Source organism: Hemitrygon akajei, chromosome 1, assembly GCF_048418815.1.
Source record: "Hemitrygon akajei chromosome 1, sHemAka1.3, whole genome shotgun sequence".
NCBI lineage: Eukaryota > Metazoa > Chordata > Chondrichthyes > Myliobatiformes > Dasyatidae > Hemitrygon > Hemitrygon akajei.
The window spans coordinates 77,698,928-77,720,080 of NC_133124.1; the positions used below are offsets into that span (position 1 = coordinate 77,698,928).

The 21,153-nt window shown below is 40.7% G+C and overlaps 1 protein-coding gene across 1 annotated transcript in view; it reads right to left on the reverse strand.

Annotated features, from left to right (window-relative positions):
* Positions 1–11,332: 11,332 nt before the first annotated feature.
* Positions 11,333–21,153, reverse strand: part of stk3 (serine/threonine kinase 3 (STE20 homolog, yeast)) — a 453,065-nt gene continuing 443,244 nt past the window's right edge. Inside the window, exon 11 of the mRNA XM_073046198.1 lies at positions 11,333–13,647. Coding sequence (XP_072902299.1) covers positions 13,489–13,647 — 159 coding nt within the window. The 3' untranslated portion in view covers positions 11,333–13,488. The remainder of the gene's footprint in view (positions 13,648–21,153) is intronic.

Below are 21,153 nucleotides of genomic sequence, written 5' to 3' on the forward strand. Positions count from 1 at the left end.
TGTACGTGGTGACATGTATGTACTCCGATAAAAAATTTTACTTTGAATTTTGAACTTTGAACTTCTAAAATAAGGCAATATTGTTTCAGAAAAGCCTACGAATCTGCAAAACTTATCCTCATTTAAATACGCGGGTTTTGGAGTTCGCTCTAGAATAAATCTGGGAAGACTTAGCAAGGTCAAATAACTTCATTGGACTCAATGGTGAGTGCAGGATGGAACATTGTGACAGATTTATGCACAGGTCAGTCTGGGAGTTTCTCCCATTTAAGTGGTTGCATGCCTGTGGTTCCCCTTCAGAGATAACAACTACAGCCAGGCAATTTGGCCAATCATTTCTCCTTCATTTACAATATATCTGGTTGAAATAATGTATGAATTGCCAATAAAAAAATACCATGAAACCTAGGAGCAGAATTTGGCCATTCAACCCTTCAAGCCTGCTCCACCATTCCATCACGGCTAATTTATTATCCCTCTCAACCCCATTCTTCTGCCTTCTCCCTGTAACCTTTGACACCTTTACTAACCAAGAACTTATCACCCTCCATTTTAAATATATCCAGTAACCTGGCCACGGTTGTCTGGCAATGAATTCCACAGATTCACCACCTTCTAGCTAAAGAAATCCCTCCTCATCTCTAACACGACAAAATCCGTGGGTGCTGGAAATCCAAATCAAAAACACAAAATAATGCAAAATTCAAAATAAGGGGTTTTCCTTCAATGCTACCACACTTGCATCTCTTCCATTTTACACACGTCAGGACTCACTCCATCCTCCCGCTGCCACACCAGGGTAGGGTTCCTCTTATCCACATTTACCACCCCTCTAACCTCCACATCCAGCACATAATTCTTAGTAACTTCTGCCATCTCCAACGGGGTCTCTCCACCAAGCACATTCTTCCCTCTTTGCTGCTTTCTGCAGGAATCGCTCCCTATGTGACTCCCTTGTCCACTTGTCCCTCCTCACTGATCTCCTTCTGGGTACTTACACTTGCAAGCAGAACAGGTGCCACATCTGCCCCTACAGTTCCTCCCTCACTACCATTCAGGGCCCAAACAGTCCTTCCAGGTAAGGTGACACTTCACCTGTGAGTCTGTTGTGGTCATCTACTGTATCCCGTGCTCCTGGTGTGGCCTCCTGTATGTCGGTGAGACCTGACCTGGATTGGGAGAATGCTTCGATGAGCACCTAGGCTCTGTCCACTAGAAAATGCGGGATCTCCCGGAAGCCACCCATTTCAATTCTACTTCCCATTCCCCTTCCGACATGTCAGTCCATGGCCTCCTCTACTGCTGTGATAAGGCCACACTCAGGTTGGAGGAGCAACATCTTATTTTCCGTCTGGGAAGACTCCAACCTGATGGCATGAACATCTCAAACAGCTGGTAACTGCCCTCTCCTCACCATTCCCCATTCCCATTTCCCTCCCTCACCTTATCTCCCTACCTGCCCATCACCTCTCCTTCCCTTTCTTCCATGGCCTTCCGTCCTCTTCTATCAAATTCTCCCTCCTCCAGCCCTTTATCTCTTTCATCAAACAACTTCTCAGCCCTACTTCTCCCCCTCCCTGTCTCCTGGTTTCGCCATTTTGAACTTCTTCCTCTCCTCCCCTCCCCTACCTTCTTACTCTAACTTTTCAACTCTTTTCCCAGTCCTGATGAAGGATCTTGGCCCAAAACATCAACTGATTACTTTTTTCCATAGATGCTGCTTGGCCTGCTGAGTTCCTCCAGCATTTAGTGTGTGTTGCTACTCACCTCTGTTCTAAAGGGACATTTTTATATTGTGAGACTGTTCTAAAGGGGCATCCTTCTATTCTGAGGCTGTGCCCTCTGCTCCTAGACTCTTTCAATATTTGTTAGGTTTCAGTGAAATCCCCTCATTCTTCTAAACTCCAGTGAATACAGAGCCACAAACGTTCTGCTCATTTTAATTCCTGGGATCATTCTCAAGACCCTCTCCAACACATTCTTTCTTAGATAATAGGCCCCAAATTGCTCAACAATACTCCAAGTATGGTCTGACCAATGCCTTATAATGCTTCTGCATTACATCTTTGTTTTTATATTCTAGCCCTCTCAAAATGATTGTCAACATTGCCTTTGTCTTCCTCTCCATTAACTCAACCTATAAGTTAACCTTCAGGGAATCCTGCAAGAGGACTCCCAAGACCCTTTGCAACTCTCACTTCTGAATTTTCTCCCCATTTAGAAAATAGTCTATGCTTTTATTCCTTCCACCAAAGTGCATGTCCATGCACTTCCTTACCATATATTCCATTGGCCACTTCTTTGGCCATTCATCTAATCTGTCTAAGTCCTTCTGCAGACTCTCTGCTTCCTCAACACTACCTGCTCCTTCACCTACAGAATATCCGTATCGTCTACAACCTTGCCACAAAGCCATCAATTCTATAATCCAATTCATTGACTTTACCTGCCAAAGAGTAAAATACTGACAAAATTTAAGGAGATTAAAATAAAGGGTAAAAGAAAGTAAACAAAATTTAAATTTTAAAACCCAGATCTTAAAAGATAAAACTAATGAGATACTTTAATCTGTACTCAAATCACACATCCAGTTCTTAGGCCAACTTTTGACATCTCCTTCAGCTTTGATTAAAAAGCTGGTCTAAGTGCGTTAAGTTTTCCAGTGTAACATAAATACAAGTTTAGTTCTTTTGTTACTGCTCCAAAGTCCTGTAAAAAATGTTACTAGCATTACAACCCACTTCAATAGGTATAATAGAAACAAAAATTCTTTATTGAGAATGTTACATGTTACATAAGGCAATTTGGGGCATCTTAAAATTGTTGGTAGGATTGGGAGAAATGGAAAGTGGGAAGAATATTAATCAAGTTTATCACCAAATTATCACTGTTAAAGATAATCTGTCCATACTCATTGCTGGCCTTGGGAATGCAAGGACTGTCAATTGATTGCTGCACTACCTCAAGGACTAAACTTCAAATACATTTTTTTAAAACTTGAATGGCATTTCGGAATTTGCTGAGAAATATTTTTCTCTTTTAAAGCCTAATGGAGTCCTTTACAAAAACTTTGTGAGAGGTATTGATTGAGCAGTTCCTATAGGAGCCACCTCCAGCCTGTTCTCAAACTCAACCATGAATTTATACAATACTTCGATCACCATGGTCTTATCATCATCATGTTACAGGGCCCAAAGAAGTCTTGCTCACAGAACAGCTTTGATGCTCAGCTGAGACCTGCAGCCAATGTCCACCCTGGTTTAACCAGCTGTCAAATGTGTTAAATTCTGTCCTGGCAACATCTTTGTGAATGTCCTCTGCACTCTTTGCAGCTTAATGGCATAGCAGAGTTACAGAGTCAGACAGCATGGAAATAGGACGTTCGATCCATCTGACCCATGTTGACACAAAGATGCCCCATCCAAGGTAAAACAACACACACAAAATGCTGGTGGAACACAGCAGGCCAGGCAGCATCTATAAGGAGAATCACTGTCGACGTTTCAGGCCGAGACCCTTCGTCAGGACTAACTGAAAGGAAAGATAGTAAGAGATTTGAAAGTAGTGAGGGGAGGGGGAAATGCGAAATGATAGAAGACCGGAGGGGGTGGGATAAAGCTAACAGCTGGAAAGGTGATTGATGTAAGTGATACAGAGCTGGAGAAGGGAAAGGATCATGGGACGGGAGGCTTCGGGAGAAAGAAGTGGTGGGGGGAAGCACCAGAGGGAGATGGAGAACGGGCAGAGTGATGGGCAGAGAGAGAGAAAAAAAACAAACAACTAAATATGTCAGGGATGGGGTAAGAAGGGGAGGAGGGGCATTAACGGAAATTAGATAAGTCAATGTTCATGCCATCAGGTTGGAGGCTACCCAGCCGGTATATAAGGTGTTGTTCCTCTAACCTGTCTATGTCTATCCACAGCCTCCCCACGTCATCCAAGGTAATCCCATTTGTCAGCATTTGCCTCATAACCTTCTAAACCTTTTATATCCCAGTACCTATCCAACTGTATTTTAAAGGTTGTTATTATACCTAATTCAACCGCTTCCTCTAGTGGTTGATTCCCTGGAAAAAGACTTAGTGTACTCTCCCTATCTGTGCCACTCATGATTTTATGCACCAAGGATCACCTCTCAATCTCCTGTGTTCCTAGGAAGGAAGTCCTTGCCCGTTTGACCTTTCCTTAGTCCCTCGAGTCCTGGCATCAAATAATCTAAATGTTTGTGAGTAGCTCTGACATTCAAATGTTCTATAGCTACTAAAAATTAATCATACTATTAAAATTCTAAAATCATTTAAAAATTTAATGTCAAAATTGCAATTCCATTCATTTAATTCAATTAAATCAAATAAACGCAACTTACCTTAAACTTAATTTCTCTCCTTCTCTACATTTTGTCTCCATCAGAATGGATGCAGCCATTGAAACTGCGCTACATCTAACCTGGCCCACATTCAGTGATGGCTGACGTCCACAACCTAAACCCATGAGAGAGTTCAGTTCCTCACGGTTTTCACATCCTCACATTAGAGTCAAGCTTCTCGGCTGTTACAGAGGACGTAACTGTAGTCCAAGCTTGGTTCTACTAAGACATCTTTCATCATGTTAAAAAAAGGTGAGAAAGATTCCCCTGTGGTGATGCTCATGTTCCACTTGTGAATGTAAATTCCAAAACAAGACTGTGTGAGGTAACAGATCACCACACCTGCTCCAATCCTCGGATGCAACTTTGACAAAATATTTAAAGAAATCTTGTGCGATGGGAAATAAAACAGAAAGGAAGACCCTACTTTGTTATGAGAACAAAAAGAGAAAATACAGGCAACACACACAAAATGCTCGAGGCCAGGCAGCGTCTAAGGAATATGGAAAAGAGTACAGTTGACATTTCGCAAACATGAGGAAACCTGCAGATGCTGAAAATTCAAGCAACACACACAAAATGCTGGTGGAACGCAGCAGGAAAGGCAGCAACTATAGGAAGAAGCACTGTCGACATCTCGGCCCAAAACGTCGACAGTGCTTCTCCCTATAGATGTTGCCTGGCCTGCTGCATTCCACCAGCATTTTGTGTGTGTTGTTTGACAGTCGACATTTCAACTGTACTCTTTTCCATAGGTTCTGCCTGACCTGCTGAGTTCCTCCAGCATTTTTGTGTGTGTTGCTTGGATTTTCAGCATCTGCAGATTTTCTCGTTAGAGAAAATGTGGGAGCAATTTTCAGATTTCTGACATGTATTGTTTTGGGAGTTTTATTTGCTTTGTAGTTGGTCAGTATCTATTAATGATTTCAATGAATTCTGCTGTTCAGTGAATTCAATAGTAACTCATAAGACATTTATAATGACTGTGGCAAACCTGTGATACCTTCTCAGTTCAAAATACTTTGGCTTAAAATCCCTTGTTGAAAGGGAATTCTCCATTTTATAAGTGACTGCAGAGATCGTTGGTGCATTAGTTGTGTTCTTCCAAAGTCTCTCTGGCAGCAGATTGGAAAAACATGAATATTATATCTCTATCAAGAAAGGAGGGAAGCAGAATGCAGGAAATTGTAAGCCATTTAGTCTAATTGCTATTCAATAAATTCATTTAGAAAAACAATGGAATCAAGAAGACTTACCATGGTTTATGAAAAAGATCATACTTGAGATCCTCAACATGCTTTAATGTTATAATAAACAGTGTGGATGAAGGGGAACCAAGAGATGTAACGTATTTGAATTTATTGTAATCATTTCATAAGATGCCCCATGCAAATGGTAAGAGCTCAGGGTATTGGAGTATCAAATTTTCATGGAAAGAGGACTGGCTAACTATAGTCAGGATAGATGGCTTTGTTTTCAGGCTGGCAAATGTTAACTAGTGGTGTACCACAGGGATCTATATTAATGGCTTAGCCATTACAATCCCTGTGGATTGTAACAAAGTTTTTGATGATACAAAATTAAGTGAGAAAACATGAGCAACACACACAAAATGCTGGAGGATCTCAGCAAGTCAGGCAGCATCTATAGAGGAAATAAACAGTCAACGTCATGGGCCAAGACCCTTCATGAGGATTGGAAAGAAAGGTGATAGAAACCAAATACGGTGAGGAAAAGGAGAGGTTTACGAGCTATTAGGTGATATATGAGACCAGTTGAGGAGGTAGATGGGTGTGTTGGGGATGGGGGATGAAGTGAGAAGGTAGGTAGAAGAGGTAAAGGACTGAAGACAATGGAGCATGGAAGAAAAGGAAGGAGGAAAGAAACCAGAGAGAAGTGATGAACAGGTGTGGAGAAAGAGTGAGAAGACAGCCAGAATGTGTAGTAGATAACGAGAGGAGGGGGGAGAAACTATTGGAAGTTGGAAGAATCGATATTCATGCCATCAGGTGGCAAGGAAACAACTTCTCCCTCAATGGCGCTAAAACAAAGGAGTTGGTTGTGGGCTACAGGAGGAATGGAGGCAGGCTAACCACTATTGACATCAATGGATCTGGGGTTGAGAGGGTGAACAGCTTTAAGTTCTTTGGGATAAACATCACCGAGGATCTCACGTGGTCTGTACATACCGGCTGTGTGATGAAAAAAGCACAACAGTGCCTCTTTCATCTCAGATGGCTGAAGAAGTTTGAACGTATAAAATTCTAAAGGGATTGGACAGGCTAGATGCAGGATGATTGTTTCTGATGTTGGGGAAGTCCAGAACGAGGGGTCACAGTTTAAGGATAAAGGGGAAGCCTTTTAGGACCGAGATGAGGAAAAACTTCTTCACACAGAGAGTGGTGAATCTGTGGAATTCTCTGCCACAGGGAACAGTTGAGGTCGGTTCATTGGCTATATTTAAGAGGAAGTTAGATATGGCCCTTGTGGCTAAGGGATCGGGGGTATGGAGAGAAAGCATACAGGGTTTTGAGTTGGATGATCAGCCATGATCATACTAAATGGTGGTGCAGGCTCAAAGGGCCGAATGGCCTATTCCTGCACCTATTTTCTATGTTTCTATGTTTGGTATGGGCCCCCCAAATTCTAATAACTTTCTATAGGGGCACAATTGAGAGCATCCTGACTGGCTACATCACTGCCTGGTATGGGAACTGTACCTCCCTCAATCGCAGGATTCTGTGTGGTGCGGACAGCCCAGCGCATCTGTAGATGTGCACTTACCACTATTCAGGACAATTACAAAGACAGGTATGTAAAAAGGGCCCGAAGGATCATTGGAGACCCAAGTCACCCCAACTATAACTGTTCTAGCTGCTATCATCCTGGACAGCTTCTTCCACATAGCTATCAGACTGCTTAATTCATGCTGACGCAGCTGTATTTCTATGCTATATTGACTATCCTGTTGTACATAATATTTATTATAAATTACTATAATTGCACATTGCACATCTAGAGGGAGACGTAACGTAAAATTTTTTACTCCTCTTGTATACGAAGGATGTAAATAATAAAGTCAATTCAATTCAATTCTCCTCCATAGATGTTGCCTGACTTGTTGAGTTCCTCTAGCATTCTGAGTGTGTTGCTCAAGATTTCAAACAGCTGCAGAATTTCTTGTGGTTAAGTGGGAAAACATGTTGTTAGGATATTCATTAGGAGTCTGAGGAGATCTGGTATGTAACCAAAATTTTGCAATTTTCTATAGATGGAACATGAGAGCACCCTGACTGGCTGCATTGTAGCCTGGTATGGAGGATGCATAGGATCGCAGGAGACTACAGAGGGTTGTAGACTTAGCCAATTCCATCATAGGCACAACCCATCCAAACATAAAGGGTATCTTCAAGAGGCGTTGCACCTCAGGAAGGCACATCCATCACTAAGGACCCTCACCATGCAGCACATGCCCTCTTCTTGTTTTGGTGAGGTACAGCAGCCTAAAGACCCACTCAACACTGCCAAAGGCACCTTTTGAGATTGCATTCCCAGGACAGCAGGGGAAGTACACCTCAGCTACATTGGGATCAGAACCCTGTTTATAATTAAAACCTTGGTTCATCAGTTTCCAGATATGAATTACTAAATTCTGACCATTACTAAATGGTCAGATAAATGATTTTCAGCTACACTTTTTTCTAAGTTTCTCTCTAATCAGTCTCTGGCCTTGGAATTCTTATTACAAGAGAACTAAAAAAAAAGTATCCGGAAGTAATTGATTGAGCACTGATTGAGCACTACAGCATATAGTTGAACCACCTAAAATAACTGTAGCAAGCAGAAGAAAAAGGCGGATACATTGAGTAAAATTAGATGAGAAGCAAAATAATTAAAATTCTGGTTCCATCTGTATCTTGTACACCACAAAGGCAGTGACCAGCAAATTCCCAAATTATATACTAACCTGGAACTTGAAGCTCAGTTTTATTCCCATGCATGTTTGCAGACATCTGGATTTATGGAAACTGGGCTTGTGGAAATTGATATGTTTCTTGGCACTGATGTGAATCACAGCCACAGAATTGCAAACTTGTAAAGCATATGCTGCTATTTGGAAAACACTTAAAACATAAACATTAATCACTAAACACCCCAAATGCTATAGATAGTAACTTTCTTTATTGTGGGATATAGCAAAAGGCACATCATAAAATAAGTTAGTGTTTCATGTTAAGAAAATGAACATATGAAATTCAAAATATATAGATTTTCTTGTTAACAACAACCAGCTATACCCAAAGATTAAAATTTGAAATAATCCTACAAGTCAAAGTAAGATTAACAACATCACTGATAAATACACTTACCAATTCAAGTCAGTAGGAGTTGCTGAAAAGTGGTGACAATAAGCCATAATTTGTTTAAAGCAAGTTGAGTTATAAAATTCTCATGCACTGAGAGAAACACACCAGCACTGGGAGAAATTAACTCTAAATCTGCAGATGTTGGAACAAGTAATATTCTCCCCATTTGGACCTCTAAATATCTGCATTCATTTGAGGTGCTGTATTTGGAATGCAAGTTACCTTCCATTATAGTTTACACTCCAGCTGTTGTAAGTCTGAGGAACAGATAGCCCTGAAGTAGAGTGTGTGTGGACAGGAGTTATGCTGCTGCCAACACAAGAGCTGCTTTATTGCCAGCATAGCTTCTGTTTCTTGCCAACACAACTCTTTTTGGTTATGCTTCTGTGAAGCTCTTTTGGGACGTTTTACTGAGATGATAATGCTCTATAAATGCTGTTTGAATTACTGATTAATAATTTAATATTTTCTCAAGGATTTACCAAGAATCAGGCAGTTTTAGACTAGCATCAATGTACAACTGATACAATTACCGTAATTCTTCATTGAGATGGTTATCAGTTTTATAGAAATGAAAGTAATTACATTAAATTTAGAGCACAGAGTGGCAGTTACGTTCTACACAACCTCTTCACACCTTACTTCGTTTTCCTTTCCCACCATTCTTGTTTGGCACATGTTAAGTCAACTCTCCTTTAAGCAAAGAATCTCAGCATACATCAACAGTTAAACGCTGCAATACACAATGTCAACTGCTCATGGTTACTTCCTCACTACCTCTAAAAGTCCCACCATGATACTATAGTTAAAAGGATTACACATCCACCTGATCTTCATTTATTATTGGTGTTCATAAGAAAGCAGCACATTTCCAAAAAAAACGCCAGAAAACCATAGTACAGTCACATGGGCAAAACTTCAGTCTTGAAGAAAATATTACTTTGAATGCAAACAGAGCTTAATAATGGTCTTCAAAAGTTTATGTGGAGTAAAATCTTTCAAATCTCCAAGTTTAACACATATTGAGACCACTACACTGGAACACTATTATTGTAGGATAAGACTGTCACCTGTTATTGCTAATATTGCCTTGTGAGACATAGCTAAATAAAGCAGACAGGGCTTTATGCAAACTAAGCCTTAATCTCCATATAATCCACTGTGGGCTGATTACAGTGAATCATTACTTCTTCCAGTGTGGCTTTTCCTGTTGAGTATGCACACAAAGGTTCACTTAAGGAAATAGAGGATAAACTCGTATTTGTTCAGTGCATGTCCTGTTACAAGAGAAAGAATTTGAGCAGCATCTCACTTTATCAACTCATTCTAACTTGAAATGTTCACATTAATCAAGAGAATATATTTAAAAGGCACTGAAACTATTCCAATTTGGCAACTTGCAGTGATTTTTGGAATCCAGTCATTATTTAAGTTTTTAGATGGATAGAGATTTAAAGATTTAAACCATAATCTGCTTTTAATTACTAGAGTAATAAATTACTTATAAGACAGTATATACACATTCCACTTTTCCTTGAGCACAAATAGAAGCAACCATTTCTGGTAATTCATTCAGTACTGTCCACACCAATCCCAGGAAACTTGTGTAGCCCTTTTCTGTCAAGGCACAACACTCCTACTTACATGAGAGGTTTTTACTCCAGATTTAGCTAAAAGTGTTTGAATACACTGTCAGACCCTAAATGTGGTGGAAGAAGAATCAGTCGTGAAGGAGTGATCAAAGTGTATGGTATGGCATGGTGCAGTTGCTCAGTGAAACTGTCTCACCATACACAATAATGCAGCAGTTGGCATACTGCCTCACAGCTCCTTCTGACCTGATCGTGGGTGTTGTCTGCATGGTCTCCCCATGAATGAATGGTCCCAACTTTCCCACCCTAGTTCTCTTATCACCTGCTGCATCCCAAGGCTAAGTTAACTGGCATAAACTACCCCTACTGTAAATGATTCATGAGAGAGAACAAGTTGCAGGGCTACAGGTAAATATGAAAAGGAAGACTTTGACCGTTGTGATTACTCTGTAGGGAGGAAGGATGAACCCAATTAGCAAAAGACTTCCCCATTTTAAAAGAGAAATAAGAGTGGGGTAATTGGGTCAGTTTAGACATCTTGCATAGAGCCTTCCAATTAATTGCTTATCATCAGTGTCTTGATTGAACAAATTACCATACAGAAGTTCACTTGTAAGTACAAAACATTTTAAATACTACAGATTCTAATGTCAACACAGTATAGAGGGCAACTTAGCTATTTTTAAAGACATTCCAGCATTAATCTAAGTTGACAACTGACAAATGAATGTCACCCCTGTTATCTACCAGAGTCACTTAAGTTTCTCCTTTAGCAAGATCATGCTTTGGGTTCATATACAGAACAATATAAACAGTAGCTGCCTAGCAGAGTATTGTACCTCAGGAGTCATTGTTTCATTTTCAATATCATGAAAAGTCCATTAAGTCACACTGAATTGAGTTACGGTATTACATATCCAATGCCCTCCCCCCCACCCCCAGCAAATGATGCTTTGTGTTGGGACTGGATGAATAACGTGTATAACAAATTAAACACAGATGCACAATAACTTCTGAGCTCTTTAATTTACAGCAGTTATAAATGAGCTTAACTGAACAAGGTCCAGTTCTCAAGTGGGAGTCAGAATTTTAAGTGAGTAGGGGATGCAGTCATGTTTTGTTCATGTAAGGCAGTTTGGGGTAAAAAGAAAGCCTTGCAGAACATCATTTTCAAATGTCACCACCAACCATGAGGGCATCAACATCTATGAAAATACTTAGCAAGAAAAATCAGGAGAGTTTTGTTGGAATACAATAAATAATGTGTTTCTTTGGGGCATTTGCAACACTGGAAGCTTCTTTCATGAACCTACAGTACATGCAGCCTGCAGCATCTGTACAATAGTCACTTAGTTGAGCATGGAAGTAATCATTTAGAAAATAGACACTTTCTGTTGGCATCATGGTAGAACAGAAGCAAATATAAAACCGATGCCTGCTGATACCATTAAATCCTTGTATGCATCAATAAAATCAGTATTTACATTGAAATAAATTAACTACAATCTTTATCACGGTTATGTGCACTCTGGCATTCTGGCTGATGAACACCTTCACAGGCAATGAAGCATTCACGTTCATCCTGTATAAAATCAGTGGTAGTTCTTGATGAAATCAATTTCTGTACATTAATTAGTGCTGAAGAATTTGTGGTCAAAAACAAATTCCACAAATAAGTTTTCCAGTGCATCATTATACCATAGAACAGGGCTACCAAGCTACAGCAGGAACAATGTGTTTATTTTATCACCATACAAATGCCAGTAGCAGACCTAAATCTCTGTACTTATACAATCAACTGGCACAAGTTATCTTCAGGACCATTTCTAAAGGATGATTTGCCTCTGGGCCACTGAAGGAAAAGCATCACTTCATTAGGCATACAGATACCATCTGTATCTGAAGATGCATACCAACACATTGTATTTTTACCTGCATGGGTCCAGAATATAGCTCATGCAAAAGGGACTTGTGGTTCTTATATCAGGATCATTTCTGCCTGGGAGACCATGGGTTTTGTGGCAAAGTTTGTGATCTGGATCTTTAAATGCCCTTTTCCTTTGCTGTGCACTGAAGGCAGTGGTGAATTCAATTAATGACGTCTGCCTTTGCTGTGAGGTATTTCCCATGAAAGTCTTCCAGATGTCTAGAGGCAGAAGTTTTAAAGTTGCTTTGCAGTTCTTGTCCACTGCCACAAGTATACTTCTACATTTGGACACTTCAGAGTTGCCATTGGCAGTCTTGAAGGCAACTAACAAGGTGGCAGTTGCTTCAGCTTATTGTGCATCGGGGAAGTATAAAAAGAACTGGCCAGTATTTCCTTGTCAAGAATAATTATAGTGTAAATCCTGACAGACATTGGGTATAGTTTGATTTGAGGAGCCAAACTATTTTTAAATGAGCTTACAACATGTGGTCACTGTTATCATTTATTCCCCATCGTACTGGCTCTCCAGCTGGAGGTGGAGTTGGTAAGGTGCCTATTGATACACTGCAAGCCTCCCTGTGAAGCATTCATTTGCTGTGCTATCGGCCAATGTGTGTCATAACTTAGACCCAGTTACAATGAAAGAATGGTGATATATTTTCTGGACAGGATGCTGCATGTTTCTCTAATCTGGACTAATGAGCATTTCAAAGTTTACTCACACCACTAACCATGGCTGTGCCTTCAACTGCTAAAGTCTTGAGCTCTGGAATTCCTTCCTTAAGCCTGGCTGCTCAATGGCTGCTCTTCAGACATTCCTTAAAACCAACCTCTTCCCCAAGGTTTTGGTCCTCTGCCCTAGGATCTCCTGAAGTTCTTTTTCAGAATTAAATTTAGTGGGGTAACATTTCTGCAAAGCTGCTTGGATGTTTCACCACATTAAGGACACTCCAGATTGTTAATGTTGCCTCACTCAACACAGCATGTCTCAAACTGAATTATAGTTTCATTACATGGTATGAAGCTGTGATGAAACAAAAGTTGCCAAGAAATGAACAATACATTGCTGTTAAAACTGTTTGCTTCATTGCCTGTAGGAAAGATTGCAGATTATAATTAATGTTATTCAACCAGTGTTTAATTACTTTTGCTGTTACTGTTCTGACACTACATTTTATAGATAAAGACATACTACCCTGGATAGTGTGGGTAGGTTTAGCTGGATAAGAAGTTCAACTAGAAGTTCTGCTGTCTCCGTTTCTTTGCATCCATGGCATCTAGAATGGGCTGTCGTTTAGCCTGATATCTTTGACGCAGTTCCTCAATTTCTCGCTCCATCATTGGATCCAGTGCACTCAATCGCATCTGTAGTTCTTCAAAGCTCAGATTTTTCAGCTGCAAAATAAAAAGAGCCATGGTGGAAAAACTATTTTTAAAAGAATGCAATTTTACACAATAATTCCTATTAAGTGTGGAGCCACGAGAGATTGCAGATGCTGGAATCTGGAGCAACAAACAATCCACAGAAGGAATTTAGCAGGTCAAGTAGCATCTTTGAAAGGAAGGGAACTGTCAATGTTTCAGGTCAGAATCCTGCATCAGGAATGTCCAGTTTTGACAAGATATCACCAGCCTGAAATATTATCTCTTCAGATGCTGTCAAGCTTGATGTGCATTTCCAGCATCTTCTGTTTTATTTCAAGTTTCCAGCATCTACAATATTTTGCTTTTGGTCTCTCTTATTTAGGAATAATGGCAGTGCCCATACATTTGCCATGACATGGAAAACTGCGACAAACTTCTATAGATGTGTAGTGTAGAGTATATTGACTGATGCCATCACAACCTGATATGGAAACACCAATGCTGCTGAATAGAAAATCCTACAAAAATAGTGGATGTGGCCTAGTCCATCAAAGGTAAAGCTCTCCCCACTATTGAGTGAATCTACATAAAATGTCTCAGGAAGGCAACATCTATCATCAGGGACCCCTACCATGCAGAACACGTTCTCTTCTCGCTGCTGCCATCAGGAAGAAGGACAGGAGCCCTCATGCGACCAGGTTCAGGAATAATTATTACCCCATTATCCACCAGGCTCTTGAACCAAAGAGGTTAACTTCACTCAACTTATTTAGCCTCATCATTGAAATGTTCCCACAACCTATGGACTCGCTTTCAAGGACTCTTCATCATGTGTTTTCTATATTTATTCCTTATTTATTATCATTATTTCTTTCCTTTTGTATTTGCATTTTGTATCTTTTGCACACTGGTTAAATGCCTAAGTTAGTGTGGTCTTTCAATGATTCTAATATAGTTACTAAACTATTATGGATTTATTGAATATGCCTGTAAGAAAATGAATCTCATTTTCTGAATGTACTATATGGTGACATATATGTACTTCAATAATAAATTTACACTGAACTTTGAAAAATCTTTGAATAGAATATGCATACACTATTTGATATGAATAACTTTTCAAGAAGCTATGAATTTTAAAAAGTTGCTAATGGTGATATGAAGGTTTCTAAATTACTCTCGTAAGCACCTGGAGTTCCAGCCTATTGATCTAGAGATATGAATTTAAATCCCACTTGAGTGACACAAGGACTTAAAATACAAGTAATTAAATAAATCTGGATTTAAAAAAATGCTCACTAAGCAACAGCAACCATAAGACACATAGACCACAGAACAGAATCAATGGTCCTTACTGTATATGTGACTCCCGACTCATTGATATGATTAACTCTTAATTTGTTGTTCAGTTCGGGGGCAATTACAGATGGACAACAAATGCCAGCATTGACATTGATGTCCATATAGTAAGAATGAAATAATACAAGGATACAATAATATGTTACTTCTTGGACTTGCTCATGTGCTAACAAAGCTTCCTATTTATTGATGGTTTTCTATGCATTTGCAGTGACTCCTTTTGGAATTGTACTGAATGTGGGCACTCCAATATTCAAGACATAATAGAGTGTGCATATAACACTTAATACTGGCTCTGTATACTACTTACAAAATGTTTTGCAATTACACATCAAGGCTTCTTTGAAAATTTCCCTCAAAGCCACATAGTCATAGAGCACTACAGCACAAAAACAGGTCTTTCACCCCATCTAGTCCATGCTAAACTATTATTCTGCCTATATCATTAACCTGCACTTGGACATTAGCTCTCCATACCCCTCTATATACTTATCCAAACTTCCCTTAAATGTTGAAATCAAACCCCCATCCACCATTTCCACTGAGAGCTCATTTCACACATTCAATTGCCACTGAGTGAAGATGTCTCCCGTCATGTTCCCCTTAAACTTTCCACCTTTAACCCATGATCCATGACTTCTAGCTCTATTCTCAAACAACCTCAATAGAGAAAACATGCTTGCATTTACCCTATCTATACACCTCATAATTTTGTATATCTCCATCAAATCAACCTTCATTCTCCTATGTTCCAGGGAGTAAAGTTCAAACCTATGCAACCAAAGGATGAAGGATAGAAGATTGTCTGACTGGCATGAGGCAAAGAGTAAGAATAAAGGTTGCCTTTTCAGGTTCAACACACACAAAATGCTGGAGGAACACAACAGGTCATGCAGCATCTATGGAAATGAATAAACAGTTGACGATTCAGGACAAGACCTTTCTTCAGGACAGGAAAGGAAGGAGAAAGGTGCCAGAATAAAAAGGTGGGGGGAGGGGAAGGAGGACTAACTAGAAGGTGAAAGGTGAAGCCAGGTGGGTGGAAAAGGTAGAGGGTTGGAGAAGGAGGATTCTGATAGGAGAGGAAAAGGGAAGCAGGGACACCAGGGGGAGGTGATACGCAGGTGAGGAGAGGTAGTAAGAGGTCATAGTGGGGAACAGAAGGAGGAGGATGGGGGAGGGAAAAAAAATTACCAGAAGGAGAAATCAATGTTCATGCCATCAGGCTGGAGACTACCTATACGGAATATGAGATGTTGCTTCTCCAGCCTGTGTACAACTCATTGTGACAAAAGTGAAGGACATGGACTGACAAGTTGGAACAGAAATAGGATAGGAATTTTAAAAGTTTGCTACTGGGAAATTCCACTTATAGCATCTGGAGTACGGGTGCTCAACAAAGTGGTCCCACAATTTACTTTGGTCTCACTAATGTAGAGGAGTTTGCATCGGAAGCACTGGATATTATAGAAGGTCCCAGCAGCTTCACAGGTGAAGTGTTACCTCACCTGGACGGACTGTTTGTGGCTCTGAATGGAGGTGAGGGAGGAGGTGAATGGGCAGATGTAGCATTTCTGTCGCTTGCAGGGATATGCACCAGGAGGGAGATTAGTGAGGAAGAACCAATAGACAAAGGAATCACAGACAGAGGAATCCCCGTGGAAAGCAGAGAAACGAGGGGGTGATAAATATGTGTTTGGTAGTAGGATCTCGTTAAAGAAGTCAGAAGCTGGAGAGAATGATGTGTTGGATGCTGAAGGTAAGTGGTAGGTGAGGACAAGAGGAACTCTATCCCTGTCAAGGTGGTTGGGAGTCCAGGAAATAGAGGAGATGCGGGTGAGCGCAGCATCAATGGTGGAGAAAGGGTGCAAGAAGGAGGACACCTCTGAATGCCTCCTCTGGTTGGCTACTGGTGATTTGTCGTGTTCCGCAGAGGTCAATGCTGGGACCACTTCTTTTCCTGTAATAGGTCAATAATTTGGAAGGCTTTATGGCCAGGTTTGCAGATGACGTGAAGATAGGTGGAGGGGCAGGTAGTGTTGAAAAAGCAGGAATCCTGCAGAAGGACTTTTGACAGATTAGGAGAATGGGTGAAGAAGTGGCAGATGGAATACAGTGCAGGGAAGTTAACAGTCATGTTCTTTGGTAGAAGGAATGAAGGTGTACACTATTTTCTAAATGGAGAGAAAATTCAGAAATGAGGAGTGCAAAGGGACTCAGGAGTCCACAAGCAGGATTCCCTAAAGGTTAACTTGCAGTTTGAGTCGGTGGTAAGGAAGGCAAATATAATATTAGCATTAATTTCAAAGAGAACTGGAATACAACAGCAAGGATGTAATGCTAAAGCTTAAAAAGGCATTAGTCCGACCGTTATTGGAGTATTATAAAAAATTTGGGGCTCATTATCTGAGAAAGCATGTGCTGGCATGGGAAAGGGTCCAGAGAAGGTTCAGGAGAATATCAGGACTAGAAAAGCAAATGTATGAGGAGTTCTTGATGGCTTGATTGAGTTTAGAAGAATGAGGAGAGATCTGATTGAAACCTATGGAATATTGAAAGGCCTAGATAGAAAGAACATGGAGAGGATGTTTCCTATAGTGAGGGAGTTTATTACCAGAGGGCATGACCTCAACATTCTTTTACTAAAGAGATGAGGTGGAATTTTTTTAGGCAAAGGGTGGTGAATCTGTGGAGCTAATTAACACAGACAGCTGCGGAGGCCAAGTCATTGGGTATATTTAAAGAGGAGTTTTATAGGTTTTTGATTAGTAAGGACATCAAAAATTACAGGGAGAAGGCAGGGAAATGGGGTTGAGCGGAATAATAAATCAGTCATGATAGAATGGCAGAGCAGACTCAATGGGCCAAACAGCCTAATTCTGGTTCTGTGTCTTACAGTCTATTGACTTTCCCTAAAACTCAGGTCCTCAATTCCTGGTAATATTCTTGTAAATTTTCTCTGCACTTCTTCAGTCTTATTGATAACTTCCTGTAGGTAGGTGACCAGAACTGCACACAATACTCCAAATCAGGCCTCACCAACATCTTATACAACTTCAATATAATATCCCAATTCCAATACTCAGTACCTTAATTTATAAAGGCAAATGTGGCAAACACTCTCTTTACAAACCTATCTACCTGTGATGCCACTTTCAAAGAATTATGGATTTGTATTCCCAGATCCCTCTGATCTACTGCACTCCTCAATGCCCTACCATTCACTGTATAAGTCCTACCATAGTTTGTCCTCTCAAAGTGTGAAACCTCATACTTATCTGCTTTAAGTTCCATCTGCCATTTTTCAGTTCAGCTGAGCGAGCCTGAGGCGACCCAGGGGATTACATTGATCCAGGACGAGCCCCCACAATATAACCCCCTGGGTCGCCTCAGGCTCGCTCAGCTCGTTCTCGTCTAGGGGGAGCAACCATCGGCCCCGCCAAACTGGGTAATCAGCTTGTGTGGATGCTGTGTGATGTCCCCGCCTCGCCAAAGAACCAACAGGACACCATATGCGATTAAATGATTACAATTTATAAAGATTACTATAACTGATTAATAACCATACAGTATATATGAAGGAAAAGAAAATAAAGAAAAGGCGCCAAACTTATCAAAGCCCAAACCACTTCGTGCACAACCGTTGGAGCTCAATTACTGAAGTCTTCTGGCCACCATTCGATCCCCTCCGAACTCCTCAACTCGCAGCTCAGGACCACCCGAAGTGGTCAACCAAGCAGATCTATCTTCGTCTCCTCTCCTCGGGGTACCTCCTGGCCCAGTTTTGGGTTCCTCACCCAGTTTACAGCATCACGTCCTCTCTCTCTCACCCCCCTTGCGCCGATCAGCAACAACAAAAGCCCGCCAACAACAGCTTACAGACCCAGTAGAAAGAACAACATTAATCCCAATTGGTCTACAAAGGAATACAACTCCCGTTATCAATAAATTTTAACCCAAACAAGCTTCCAGCACTCTCTTGCAACAAAGAAGCATTCCTACTTTTAACAAAACAAAGAAGCCATTTCGATTAACATACGCAGTAACAAAGAAAAAGAAGAAACCCCCCCTTTACACATATATATGCGGTCCCTTGGAATACCTGCCAATAACTTACCTGCTACTGATATCAGGCTTACTAGCTAATAATTTCCCAGCTTATTCTTAGACCAAACAGAGGAACAACATTAGCTTGTCCTCGAACTCTGACACCTCACCTGTAGCTAAGGACATTTTAAATACCACCTAAAGATCAGCATGGAGCCAAAAGAGATGAGGGAAATCATATATGGGTTTTTTGCATCTCAATTTACTTGGAAGTTAGAAAGAAAATCTATAGAAGTGAGGCAAAATAAGCTGTAAAATCATGCGCTATATACAGATTACAGAGGAGGAGGTGTTTGCTGTTTTGAGGCAAATTAGGATGGATAAATCCCAGGGCCTGCTAAGGTGTTCCCTTGGACTATATGGGAAGCTAGTGTAGAAATTGTAGGCATCCTAGCAAATGGAGTAGAAATATTAAGTTTTGATTACTGGAGAGCATAGGTTTAAGGTGAGAGGGGGAAAGTTTAAATGGAATGTGTGAGGTAAGTTTTTTTTATTTGCAGAATGGTGGGTACCTAAGCACGCTGCCGGGATGCTGGTTGAAAGAGATATGATAGTGGTGTTCAAGAGGCTTTTAGGTAAGCACATGAATGTTCAGGGAAAGGAGGGATAAGGACCATGTACATACAGAAGGGATTAGTTTAATTTGGTATCATGTTTGGCACAGACATCATGGGCCAAAGGGCCTGTTCCGTAAGACAAATTCCACAAATTCACCACTCTAGCTAAAGAAATTCCTCCTCATCTTCATTCTAAAAGGACACCCCTCTATTCTGAGGCTGTGTCCTCTAGTCTTAGACTCTCCCACTATAGCCTATAATTTCCTTTCTTCTGCCTCTCTCCCTTCTTGAAGAGTGGAGTGACATTTTCAATTCTTGAAACATCATTAATAAAGCCTCCACAATCTCTTCAGCCCAGGTGACTTATCTACCTTCAGACCTTTCAGTTCCCCAAGAAACTTCTCTCTACTTACGGTAACTTCACACACTTCATGCCCCCTGACACCTGGAACTTCCACCATACTGCAAGTGTCTTCCACAGTGAAGACCAATGTAAAATACTTAGTCAGTTCATCCGCCATTTCCTTGTCCCCCATTACTACCTCTCCAGCATCATTTTCCAGTGGTCCGATATCCACTCTTACCTCTATTTTACACTATGAACTTTCCACTAATTTTTGCTCTATTATATGCCCTCTCTGGCTTTTATGTTGGTTTTGACTTCTCTTGTCAACCATGGTTCTTCCCTTTAGGATACTTCTTCCTCTTTGAGATGTATATATCCTGGGCCTTCCAAATTGCTTCCCGAAATTCCAGCCATTGCTGCTCTACCATCATCCCTGCCAGTGTTCTTTTCCAATTAATTCTGGCCAACTCCTCTCTCATGCCAATGTAATTCCCTTCACTCAAATGTAATACTGATACATCTGACTTTAGCTTGTCCTTCTCAAAATTCAGGGTGAATTTGATCATATTATGATCATTTTCCCTTAAGGGTTCTTTTACCTGAAGCTCTCTAATCAATTCCGGTTCATTGTAACAACATCCAATCTGGAATAGCTGATTCCCTAGTGGGATCAACCATGAGCTGCTCTAAAAAGCTATCTTGTATGCGTTTTCAAAGTTCCCCCAGTTGGAATCCAGCACCAACCTGATTTTCACAATCTACCTGAATATTGAGTCCCCCATGACTATTGTATCATTGCCCTTTTGGCATGCTTTTCTATCTCCCATTGTAATTTGTAGACCACATCCTTAGTACTGTGTGGAGGTCCCATCAGGGTCTTTTTACCCTTCTAGTTCCTTAACTCTATACACATTGATTCAACACCTTCTGACTCTAAGTCACTTCCTTCTCATGATTTGATTTCATCTTTTACCTACATGCAACATTGCCCCCTCTGCCTTCCCACCTCTCCTTTCAACAATCTGTAACTGTGTGCTACAAGTTCATCCACTTTACTCCATATACAGCAGGCAATTAAATATAACATCTTCAGCCCTGTATTCATGCTTTTCAATTTTGTCCACCTTAATGTTGCAACTCATCCTGTTGCCTGCAATTTTGCCCAGT